At 39.1% G+C, this 12,923-nt stretch overlaps 1 protein-coding gene across 7 annotated transcripts in view; it reads left to right on the forward strand.

Moving 5' to 3' along the window:
* Positions 1-270: 270 nt before the first annotated feature.
* Positions 271-12,923, forward strand: part of tmem68 (transmembrane protein 68) — a 28,931-nt gene continuing 16,278 nt past the window's right edge. The window contains exons 1-6 of one of the 7 annotated variants that reach the window (XM_023335444.1): positions 271-394; positions 1,134-1,281; positions 1,357-1,454; positions 9,443-9,593; positions 10,133-10,248; positions 11,350-11,523. In XM_023335444.1, the coding sequence (XP_023191212.1) occupies positions 10,171-10,248; positions 11,350-11,523 (252 nt within the window). In that variant the 5' untranslated portion in view covers positions 271-394; positions 1,134-1,281; positions 1,357-1,454; positions 9,443-9,593; positions 10,133-10,170. Of the gene's footprint in view, positions 395-1,133; positions 1,282-1,356; positions 1,455-8,203; positions 8,383-9,442; positions 9,600-10,132; positions 10,249-11,349; positions 11,524-12,923 lie in introns of those variants that run through there. The other 6 variants (XM_023335445.1, XM_023335446.1, XM_023335449.1 and 3 more) reach the window with 6 other exon arrangements.

Genomic DNA, 12,923 nt, shown 5'->3' on the forward strand with positions numbered 1-12,923 from the left:
TTTCTACTATACGGTAATGGGACATCATACAAGTAGAGGTACATTTTAAATTATGATGAAACAATAGAACACGTAATTATTGAATGTATCAAAGACACAATTTAATCAAAGAAACAATTCCGATGATGACGCTATTACAAGGTCGTTATATGTCAGTAACTGCCTTAATGACAACAGTATACAGTACATGTTTATATCTTGGTTCACACTCCTTACCAGTCGATGGCAGCATTGCGCCTTCGTTGTTTGTCTTCTGCCAGAAGAAGAAGAATCAGAAACAGAAACCTCAGGTTCTGGGATGGATGTTAACTTTCCGATATTTGGGTTGTGGTCGGACAAATGCGGTGAAGCGGCCATTTAGACTGTCTTTTCACAGAGTAACAATATCATCCAGGTATTGCTTTATATTTCTGTTTTGTTAAATTTGATCGATGTAGATGTATGCTTAGTCAACTTTCAGTTTCCAGCTCTACCAATACCAGCAGACACGTTTTCATCCAGTCTGCTGGTATTATGTTCGGTGTTGTTCACTCTCTACGCGCAGATTGCACACTAAGCAGCGACGCAACCACATTGCTTGATGAAATAAGGTTGTCTTGTTATATAGGTCCGCCTTGAAACAACAAAGTTGTCGTTTGAATCAGTGCAGAGAAAAGCTGGCCATTTCATAGTAATGTGCTTTTATAATCAATATCTGCTGCTTTTAGAAAAATAATCTATTCTGTGTTGCTTCCGAGAGATGCCATGTATTTATTTTTTCTTACAATACAAAGCCATATTCTATAAAGAAGAGTCAATTTATTTCATTAGTTCAGCGAAACATAGATTTATACATTCTGTTAATGCTGATGATTTTATGTTTACAACAAAAAACATTTAACAGAGTATTACATTGGAATATTCTAATTTTAAATGTAATTAATGTTATTAATTTGAGCTTAATGACAATAAGCTCAAATTAATGTTGCTTATTAAAGTAATTTGGTTATTTATAGGATTTATTAGGTACTGTCATGATATGAGGGGAGACAGGAGAAGCAATCGTCGGTTGAAAAGCCGTACTTCTTTTATTTCACTGGACCATGAAGTAACAACATGAAGTACTTCTTATTCGAACTTGTTTCTCTGAATAGTTTCCTAGTGCTCCCCCAGTGGTCAGGAAACCAAACTACCGTTACTCTACTGTTGCGGCGGGAAACACGAAAGAGCCATCAATAGGTTCGCCATCTCTCCCTGTCGAGTTTCGACGTGACTCTGAAGCTGCAGAGTCTCTGCCGCCAGGTCGGCCACTCCGCAGGCTGTGTAAAATCAAATGGCTAAAGAGGCCCAAACTTTGACATTGTGCTCTCTTTGTAGGTGTTTAAGTCCTTAATTCTGACACCATATGAGGAAAGACAGGAGAAGCAATCGTCGGGTTGAAAAGCCATCCTTCTTTCATTTCACTGGAGCATGAGGTAACAACATGAACTACTTCTTATTCGAACTCGTTTCTCTATAGTTCCCTAGTGCTCCCCAAGTGCTCAGAAAACCAAATTACCGTTACTCTAGATATACAATAGAAACTAATCTCACAACAGGTACATTCAAGAAAAGAGCCTAATTAAAGCCACAAGCAGCGTCATACGGCCCTCGCAGCTCAGCACGGCTCATCATCTGATCCAGCTGTGACCTTGTATGTGGAAGTTTTTGCACCTTGAAGTTTCATGGCGAATAGTCAAAGTTTGACACTTAGCCATGCTCACATGCATTGATGTACGACAAATCTTTTGATAACTTTTGCCCTTCAATGGCTCAAGAGTATGCTGAGTGATTCTGAAGCTTGTATCTCAAAAGCTGTAGGACGAGTTCAACCAGATATGACATCTACAAAAATGACATGGCAGCTTTGATCCAAAATGGCCGACTTCCTGTTGTTTTTGGACTATGGCTCCAGGAAATTTTTTTGTAGGTCTTGACAAGATACACATGTGTACCAAGTTTCAGAATTCTGGGTTGAAACATGGCTTGGGGCTGATGATTTTAAGTATTCTAGAGAATGCTGCAGAGAAATTAGGCCACACCCACCAATGATTGTGGATTCCTGTCTGGGGGATGGATAAGGATTGATCCTAGTGACTTTGGTGCAGCTTGGCTCAAAACTGGAATTCAGAGCCAAACATATGGCAACGGCCTCACAGGTCACTTCGCCGCGTTGCTATGCCCACCTACTCTATTGAAACCGGTCAGGGTTGGAATCCACATCACACCCACATGTCTTCTGTCTCTGGACACAGTGTCATGTTGATTAGGTCAAAAGGGTGAGATAGAGACCGTTCACAGTAAAACATGACACTTCCTGTTCTCAGGGGGCATGGCTTAAGTGATGTCACCATTTAACCATAGGTTATTTCGATCTAAAATGGCCGACATCCTTTTTGAGTTGCACTATGACATTAATTGAATTTTCTGTGTGTCTTGGGGAGCTCTACAAGTGTACCAAATTTCATGTCTGTACGACGAAGTAAGGTCATAGTGGAGTTTTGAAAGTTGCCAGGTGGCGCTATTGAGCCGTTTCTTGTGCAATGTTTGCGACGATTTTAAAACACGTAATTTTTTTTGCAGTCTTGACGCATCCGCTAAGTTTAGTGAGTTTTTGAATATGATAAAGCCCCCATAAAGCCAATTCATTTGCACCGAGAAAAAAAAGATAGAAACAGTACGATTATAATTAGGCCTTCGCTGCGTCCTAATTAAAGCTGCAAGCATCCTCGAACGGCCCTGGCACCTCAGCATTGCGCCGGCTTTGTGGCGACCGCGGGAGCTCCGGCGACTCTCTCGCATAGTCACCACCGCACCCATCCGCTAGGTGATACGCATCGATGCATTCGTCAGTGCTCCCTGACGACGCATCAAAAATCTGGTGCAGATCAGCTGACGTAGTGAGGAGATATAGCTAGGGGGTGCAGTGCAGTCAAATTACAATTCAATATTATTTTTCTCTTTAGAGATGAACAAAAGTCATACATATCAAGTCTGGTGCAAATCAGATGATGCATGTGTGCCAACTGTATGCATATGGCAAGGGATTGAAATTCCCCATTCAGTCACACCCACACAGTTCAGTCAGCAGGTAGTGTTGACATGAACTCATCTTCATGTCATTTTATGTCACTTGGCACAGGTTTAAACCTATATGAATCAAAGAGTAAAAGTAAGACTTTCAGCAGAAAATAACAGGGACCTTCCTGTTGGAAGCAGGCAGGGCTAAGGTGATGTCACCAACTGAACATGTAAATGTAATGAGGGCTGGTCTGTGATGAGACATAGAAAGTCTGATGCAGTTTTGACTTTGTATGTGGAAGTTATTGCACCTTGATGTTTCATGGCGAATAGTCAGATTTTGACACTTAGCCACGCCCACATGCTTTGATGTACAAAAATTTGCAGGATAACTTTTGACCTTCAATGCCTCAAGACTCTGCTGAGTGGTTCTGAAGTCTGTATGTCAAACTCTGTAGGACAAGTTTGATCAGATACGACGTCTATAAAATAGACAATGTGGTGGCTTTGATCCGAATTGGCCCACTTCCTGTTGGGTTTGGACCATGGCTCTAAGAGACTTTTTTGTAGGTACTGACAAGACACACATGTGTACCAAGTTTCATAATTCTAGGTTAAGGCATTTTAGGTGTACCTCCCAGAGACTTTTTTTCTCGATTTTGGGCGATCTACCCACCCTTCTATCCCCTGTGAATTAGCCAGACTGAGCAGCCTGCAGCCAACTAGTTTCACAGGGCACACCTGTTAATGGTCGCTCTTTCTCTTTATTACAACGTACCCTTTGTACTGAACCAGGTTGGTTTTAGTGACTTGGGCTACTCCCAAGGATGTTGTTTTACATATAGTTTTGGACCAAAAGCAACTTATAAACCATTTTCCACCTTTTCCTCTCCACAATCAAACAACATAGCTATTTCACAATCATCAAAAATTTTGAGGTGACTCATTAATTGAATGTCCACAACACCTTTTAGATTTTTTTATGCTAAATATTTTATTAGTAAGGCAATTTTGCAAGGGTCAGTACAGCTTAATTCAGTAGCAGAAATGATCAAATAAGTAAAATCAATCATCTAGTCTCTTTCCCTAATGCTGACACTGAGAACTAAAAAGGGAACCTTTGAGAGAGACGGACGGAGTATGGAATTTTGGACCCCAGAACTGACCTGATGACAAAGAAGGTGTTGCAGCAGGAGGAGACTCACAGCACTGATTGATGAGGCAGGAATCTCGGTAGGCCTGATGAGCTTTCGTCTCTGCATCGATGGTGAGGTCACACAGGACTTGGGTGCTGGCAAGAAGAGTACTGACTTAGAGCAGCAGGTCTCGGGTCTTAGGGTGACTTCCTCATGTGTGTAGCGTTCCTCAGCTTCTTGTCTTGCAGCTCTGAAGCTCCCTTCACCTTGTCTCACGATCTTTCTGGTCCATTGAGATGTAGAACTGAAGGAAAGCACCAGTTCTTCTTTTCCTTTGTTCTTTGTCTTTGCCTTTTTCTTGGTCTTTTCTTTGGTCTTTCTTGGTTGTATTTGTGGTCTGAACCCAGCGATGAGAGAAGCGCGATTTGAAGCCACATGTTGCGGGGCTAACGGGTTGGTCCCAATGCGCAGGACAGTCTTCGGCTCTGTGGCCCCAGCTCTTCTTCAGCTGCACAGTTCTTTGTCCATCTCACTCTTGGTTCGAAGCTGCCTGGAGGATCCAATCAAAAGTTCTTCACTCACCTTTTATAGGGTTTATCCACCCTACAGACATGTTTGCATTGACTAGCACTGTTGCTGTGCTTGTTTCATTGGCTGACTGCTTGGATAGATGATCTAATATACATCATTGTCTTAGAAACATTATCTCCTGATGTCTGTGCTAGTGCCCCAGGGTTGCTCAAAGGCCATCCTCCATTCGTTGCCTGCACAACCTTTTCTTTCAACAGTTTCAGTTGTTCAACAATCTGTTTCCAAATCTCTGAGGCGTTGGTCATCTCTGGTTTCATGTTGGTTCCGCTTTTCCCTAACCTTTAATCTACTATCTACCTCCAATACAACATCAGTGATCTTTAATTGCGGCTAAACATTTTACACTATTTCAAGTTAAATTTCAAAATCACGTCTATAACGTCTTTAGCTTCTTTGATTTAGCATTCATTTATAATATTCTTAACCATAACTTATTAGTTCCTCTTGTTATAATCCTAATGTGAGTTATTACAGATGTTTTCTGATAAGATACCAAGAATAATCTATTTTTCTAATCATTTGATACCAAAGGTACAGTTACTTGTTTTACTTGTAAGTATTCCCATGAGTGTAAGCGTAAGTATTCTCTTACAAGTAAACCAATATCAACATAAGTATTTTACTTAGGGTTTTATTCAATTACTCAAAATGTTTAGATTTCATTCTTTAAATCTTTTATGCTTTGAAATAAGGAACAGTTTAAACTATTTTTATAAATCTGCAAGCTGGAAATTTACTTCCTCTTTTTTCAGGAAGCCTGCTGTTCCTGTTTCATGACTCTCTCTGCTGACTATGATTTCTTATGATTAAATAGAAAAAGAAATAGAATTAAAGCAAAGTTTGCATGAGACCAAAACAGTAAACACAACCTGATTGATTTTATTGAAGTTTAAGTCTACTGTTGGGTCTAAATGTTACTTGTGTAATTTAAAATTAATCTAGTTTAACAGTATGGTTACTGTTAAACTAAAACCTCCAGCATGGACCTTACCAAGCTCCGCCCACAACCAACCCAAGTCTCACAAACAAAGCCTCGCGGTGCGTTGTTTCTATGTAAACATGACTTGATTAGTGCATCATTTCCACCGGATTTTCACAATACATCAGCTACTACAATGGACAGAGGAACTAGCAAGTTCATGTCATCATCTGGGAGGAGGTTACTGGTTTCTCAGTCACAAGCTGGTTGCAAACCTGAGGCCAGCAGGTGTCAGTCAGTTATGGTAGATCTGAAATTTGGTTTGATGACCTCAATATGAGAAGCTACAGACTGATAGGAGGAACCAAAGAGCTCTATAAAGGTAAAGGCAAATCTTCTGAAGTTGGGATATAATTAATTTAATTTCACATAATTACCACTGTAGAAGCCATTTGTTTGTTAAAATTTTATGAAATATATTTGTTCTATTTGATGTTTGTTGTGAATGACGTAAATTCACAAACGAATGAGGTAATTAGTCCAACGTTTAGAAACTACAGCGGCTGTAATGCGGCACAGCAAAGGTAAACAAAGGTAAAATAACCCGAACAGGTGATCAACTCAAAACCACTCATACCTTTTTACTCTCTCTCTCTCTTTGTAGTTTAAGCACACCTGTTACCGTGGGAATTGCCTGCGCCCTGCAAGATGAGCAAAGATTACGTTAAAAACATAACATTCAGTCCGTTACGATATCAAGTTTCCAGGCTTAATATTTATTTTTCAATTATTAATCAGCTTTTCTCTGAACACAGCAATGGTTGATTGACTAGCTGTACTTGGTGATCAGTGATGGCATAGATACTTTGAAAAAGTAACTTTAATCGGATTACTGATTACTCCTTGAAAAAGTGACTTAGTTAGATTACTGACTACTTGATTTGGAAAGTAACTAAGTTACATTAAAAGTAACTTTTTTAGTTACTTTCAGCAGCTGCTAACAACGCTCCGCCTCCTGTGAAAATTACATTGATCTTTGCCAATACTTAATTATAAGCTATTTTATAATGGTAACATCAACAATGTGTCTCCACTTATAAAGTTGAAATGAAGAGGAGATTGTTTAATGGTTACAACAGTACAAAAAAAAAACCGCGAGTAAGTTGTGTGGTCCACTGTTGTCTGGAAACTCTAAGAAGGATTTTAAAGCCCCCATATATCCCCCCAGCCTCCAGGTTGTGCGTTACGGCCCTGCGTTTGGTGTCAAAGCGCAGCGAACAGAGCTCCTCCTGCAACTCCACGACTCAGATGGCTGCACAGATTTGTGACACTTATCTTAATATTAATAATTATAATGGCGTTAAGTTGCCATTATAATTATTGGCAACTACGGACACGTTTATTCGTGGCTGTTTTCACGTTTATTGCGCTGTTCAAATTAGTCTCAATTGCAGTTTGCAGTTTTCTGGAGCGCAACGCGAAGTTCGACGTCATTCAGAGGTAATATATTAACTTGACATTAACAAAGACACAGCGGGACAGATCATCCGGGAAAAGATGGACCGGGAGAGCCTGACTAAAACTACCTTAATGACGGACAAATTCTGGGATTTATTATGAGTCTCTGCTTATTTCCAAACCCAAATGAGCAACTTCACGTTCAAAAACGAGCCTAAAAACGAGCCTAAAAAGGCGCAACCCGCCACTCATTAAATTTGCAAGCGACTTAAAAAAATAATCCCAAAGCCGCTTATATTAATCGGACTTGGTCACAGAAACTCAAAATAGTTCCAGTTTTTCCACCAACAAAATGCGCATCTCCCTCCATTGTTTACATTTCTGTCGCATAGAGACGTCGGTCACTCGACAAGATGCGTAGAGAAAATACGATTAAATAACAAAAGAAAATAGTAACGCAAAGTGATTTTAATAAGTAACTGTAGTCTGACTACTGGATTTGAAATAGCAACGCGTTAGATTACTGGTTACTGAAAAAGGTTGTCCGACATCACTGTTGGTGCTAGAGTGGCTAACACGAGTAACAGTTTAGTCCAAAGCCTTTTCTCCTAAAATAATTTTTTTAGTGTATGTCAGATACAGTACACATTGCATATTGATCTCTTTAGCTAAGGTAAGACTTTGTAGCACAAGGGTCTCAAACTCCAGTTCTCAAGGGCCGGTGTCCTGCAACTTTTAGATGTGCCTCTGCTGCGCCACATCTGAATAGAATAATTAGGTCATTAAGGCTCTGGAGAAATGATCTACACAAGGAAGAGGTAATTAAGCCATTTCATTCCAGTGTTTTGTACCTGTGGCACATTTAAAAACTGCAGGACAGTAACCCTTGAGGATTGGAGTTTGACACCTGTGTATGTAGCAGACAGGCTTCAAGGTGTAGAAGTTGTATCAGTGCTGCCATTATGCTGTACTTATCTAACGGGAAGCGTGTGTTTGTGAGACGGCCACGCACGTGACCACGTAGAATGGGCATCAGCCAATGAAAAGTGGCCCCTGTGGTAAGGTCCATGAGGAAGTGGGATTTTCTTGACAATGGGCCCTTTGCACTTTAGCTTTTGCGTTCAGGGAAAAGCGGCTCTATCGTTTCCGGTCTATTGAAAATGGCATTTTACACTTTGTGTTTGCAGGGCTTGCCCAAGGTAACAATTAATGATGTACATCGATCCGAAGCCCCAACAAGTAAGCTGGAGAACGGTTTTAAGATGTATGCCTCGATATACATTCACAGATACGAAGTTGCGTTTTACTTTCTTTAAACTTTGTGGCTAACATTAACTTTAGCTTATGCTAGTAGGCAATATTCTTGGACATTTTCATTATAAAAATGTGCTATTTAAGTATCTAAACATTTCAATCCATTCTAACGGACAATGTTTTTACCTTATTTTGTAAATTTTTTCAAGTATATTATGTGTGTTTATTGTCGTTGGTGTCAAACAGAGACCAAGTATTGGGGTTACGGTTCGGGCTTTTGCTTCAGAAGCATGAAGAAGCACAACAAGCCCCATGGCTTCACAGTAGGGCAGAACTGGTGTCAGAGTTCGAGTTCAGCTGACTGATCAAGTTCAAAGCGGTTGCTTTTAGAAAAATATGGCCATGTTCCTTAAGGTCTCCGTGTTATTTCGTTTTATTACTTTTGCATGCTTCTTGTGAAGAGCTCAAATAGAATGGTGTTTACAGCAGTGTGTACAGGCGGATCAGTTGCTCGGCTGTCTGGCTCTGGCCTGCTCACTAGTTCCAATAAACTCGCTCTTTCAGGCTGAGTACAGAAATGATTCCATGGAAATAACATAGGCTCCCCGGTAGTTTTAGGCTGAAGAAGCTGATCTGGTGTGAAGTGAAGGCTGCAAACTTTGCTGTGCCGCGTTAGCTTTAACTTATAGCGACGAATATTTACAAGCCACCGTCTTGATTCAGGATCATTTGGAAATTCATGAAAACTTAAAAGCCAATTATATTTGGAAGATAACAATGCTCATAGTATTGCTTTATTTGTGTCTGAAATACGACTTTGTCTTTTATAGCTGTCATGGTAACTCAAAGCGGAAACAAGAAAGGCACATTTCGCTCATGCGGATGTGACGTCAACGCCTTACGTGCAAAGACCCCATTACAATAGGCCTTCGGAGCGCTTTGCTGCTCGGACCTAATAATGAATATTCTAATCAATTGAATATGACTGTAAGAATGACCTGAATGAATGCTGGAACAATCTTAATGCTATTCTATTCTACCTTAGGTAAAACATGTTGCCACAGTGAGATTTCCACCTCATTGCTTGGATGCTTTGCTGATCTGGTCATCAGCCTCTGGAAGTCACGCTCCACAGGATGGCAGACAGTGGAAACCAGTCTTGCCTACAAGGATCACAAGACACCCTGTCCTTCTTGGTATAAGTAATGCAACACTCATATTTCAACATACAATATGATTCTATGAAAGCATATTATTTCTTGCCCATGTCAGATGATGAATATCAGATAACGAATCAACAGAATTACAATTCTTGAAATATTTCTCTCTATATGTAATGAATTTATAAAATTCACTTTATGAAATTAATGAAAATAAATCTTCTTGGACTTTTTAAATGAAATTCTAATAGTATTATATTTGTAATAATTTATCTTTTTAATTTGGAAATGTGGAGGAGCAGATACTGCGTCACAGTACTGTGTAATAAGTTTGCAAATGAGTGGAAACTGTCTAGTTGGGGATTTTTCTAAATATCTCAAACTGAATATTTTTATGAGAGTTATAGAATCTACGAGAATCAAACAAACTGCATATCTATGTAATCACTTGTTTTGCTATAGAAGGGCATATTTTAATTTACACGCATTCACCTCCCCCCCACATACACACACACAATCACTAAGTGCAGTGTAGAGTGCTGGATTAACCTGGCATACATTTCTCTGATCTGTAGAAGGAAGCCACAGTACCCAGAGAGAATCAGTGCAACCAATGTCTCAACGCAGAACAGGGCTAACTATTGTGCCATGGCAAACACTTGTGACAACACCAATACAGTGGCATGAAGAGGTACACAATTAGTGAGCTTGACCAATCAAAATATTATGCAGCCTCAATATTTCAAGGCTCTCAAATGTGTTGATGTGATGCAGGAATGCACAGTATGTGTAGGGCCTCCGTACGCTGCATTAAGCAATGTGATTAGCATAGATCTAGACTGCAGTCTTTCTATGAAATCTGGATGTTTTATCAAAAACACAAACTATAATTAAAATCTCTCTTAAACACTAAACTTTATTATTTAAATTTACATGTTTGTTAAGGTAAATTCCATTCTGAATGAACTTTAGTAATTTTCAGCTTAACTACGTAGATAGTCTACTGTAGTTCAAAATGATTCATACCCCTGGCTGATTTAGGTTTGAAGAAATCCTTTCATTTTACCAACATGTTTCTTCTGACTGGAAGTAATAGTCATGTTTTGGAGTGACGCCTCCTCAGTACTGATTAGAGACTGGGAGAGAATCTGTAGAGGGAGCTGAAAATGAGGGTGATGGCAAAGAGGCCTTTCAACTACAAGAGCTTACTCATCACCTAAATATGTATTCAAGTTAAAACTTTAGGAAAAAACTGAACAGCTGTTGTAAATAGGATATTGTTGTTGTAAAGCTGTTGAAGATTTTTACCATTGATGACTAAGCAGGTTGGAGAAACATGGTTGACATGACTTTAATGAACCAAATGTGAATAAAACCTCTGTTTACAGTGTTTATCTTCTGAGTGGTGCTTGTCTGATTTTCAGAGAAAAACAACTTCTATATCGAACAAAAATAATTTTAAATCTTAATGAGTAATTTTTGGGCTCAACTGTGACATGTAACAGCTCTTTGAGAGTTCTTGGACCCACTTACTAGTCTGCCGTTGGCTATTTTTTGAGCTGTGATGTAGTACTTTTGTTGATTTATGAATCTGTCCAGAAGCGGTATTATAGGTAACTGCATCTGTCAGATCTGGTAAATCTGTGTGCCAAGAGTAGGAGGGTACTGATTATTATTTTGAAAACATATATATGCAGATATCAATGTAACTTTTTAGAGATTTTGTGTCTAAATAGGAAATAGCAAACCAGCCTTTCCTTCTTAGTTTTTTAGCTCTTATCTTTGCCTACAGGTGTGTTTGTTTCATGTGTGGGAAGAGTGGGCCGGCCTGGAGCAGCTCGAGGACTACCTGAGCTTTCTGGAATACCTCTTGTGGGTCTTCACCCCTCTCGCTGTTGTTTTCCTTGTGCCATTCCTCATTGTTATCCTCCTTTATCTCTCAATACTCTTCCTTCATGTCTATAAGGTATGTACAAATTCAATATTGTCCACAGTATAAACAGTCAATTGTGAAACATAGCTTTTCATTTCATGTTAATAAAATTAGGAGATTATAGCTCTAAATGAAAAATTTTGCTGGTTTGGAGAAAAGCGTCACTAAATGCAACTCCTGTTTACGAAAAAAACTTCAACTTTTTCGAAAATGAAACAAATATGTAAACTTGCTACAAACTTTAAGACAAATGAATTTATTATTGATCTCTTCTTGCTAAACTTAAATGTTTATAGAAAATCAAACTTATGCTGAAATTTATTGCTACTCAGTTCTTATTGTCTTTTTTTAGGGACTGATTATACAGTTATTGCTAGTTTTAGTTTTTCGAAAAGAATTGAAGAAAAAAGACTTGTGAATGTAATGAACTAAATTAGAACACGTTTTACAATTGAACCTGCCAGTAATCTCTCACAAAACCTGTCTGATAAGATTTTATAGACTACAAGATCTGAAAAAGTTACACAGCATAAAATTATCAAAAAAAAAACTCTAAGCAGATGGGAAACTAATTTAGAGACTTATTTTAGTATTTAAAGATTTACACAAAGCCAGTTCTAAGGCTTCTGCTGTGATAGTTGTAAACCTGCCATGGAATGGTCACTCTACTTCTCATATGCGGTTGAGGTGTGGATCCAAAAGCAGCAGGCGAGTGATGTGGTGGAGTTTTGTTTAAAGATTTAATGAAAAAAAACAACAAAGAATCAAACTTCCAAAATTGTGAGAGTCCAGGGAAACAAAATCCAAAAATAAAGCCAAACTAAAGACACAGGAAGAGATGAGGAAGGTGACAAGCATATTGGTGAGCAGGGTAATGAGACAGATTGGCGAGTTGTGACTGAGATGGGGAGCTTAAATACTGGGAGGTATTTGGAACAAAGGGCCTAGCTAGATGAGATGACTGATTGCGTCTGGAGCGGTTGGGTTTAGCCGGTGAAAGAGGACTTAGAGCAGCGCGGGAAAAACAAAACACATAAATATATCTGATTTGGAAAAGGCAGATTTGGGCATAAACTGGTATGTGAATGGTTGGGTTGGAAGTGGAGATAGGAAATGAGGAAGACATGGATTTTGAAGGGTGGACGCCAGTGGGGAGAGGAAGAGGAAGAGGACGTGGAAGAAATAAAATAGATGAAGGAAAGGGAATTGGTGATATCTAAGGTAGCAAACGAGAACTGGAAGGAAGTAGTTCAGAAGAAGAAATGATAGGAGGAAAGTTGTGAGGGAGGAATTTAAAATAATATTAAAACTCAAGAACGAGGAAGAACAGGATAACATCAGCCCCATTGTGGTGTCAAGAGAAATTAAAAAGAAAATTGGAGATGTTGATATGGTAAAGATTTTGAGAGATGGAAACCTATTGATAGTTTGTA

The sequence above is a fragment of the Xiphophorus maculatus genome, chromosome 6 (genome assembly GCF_002775205.1).
Source record: "Xiphophorus maculatus strain JP 163 A chromosome 6, X_maculatus-5.0-male, whole genome shotgun sequence".
NCBI classification, from domain to species: domain Eukaryota; kingdom Metazoa; phylum Chordata; class Actinopteri; order Cyprinodontiformes; family Poeciliidae; genus Xiphophorus; species Xiphophorus maculatus.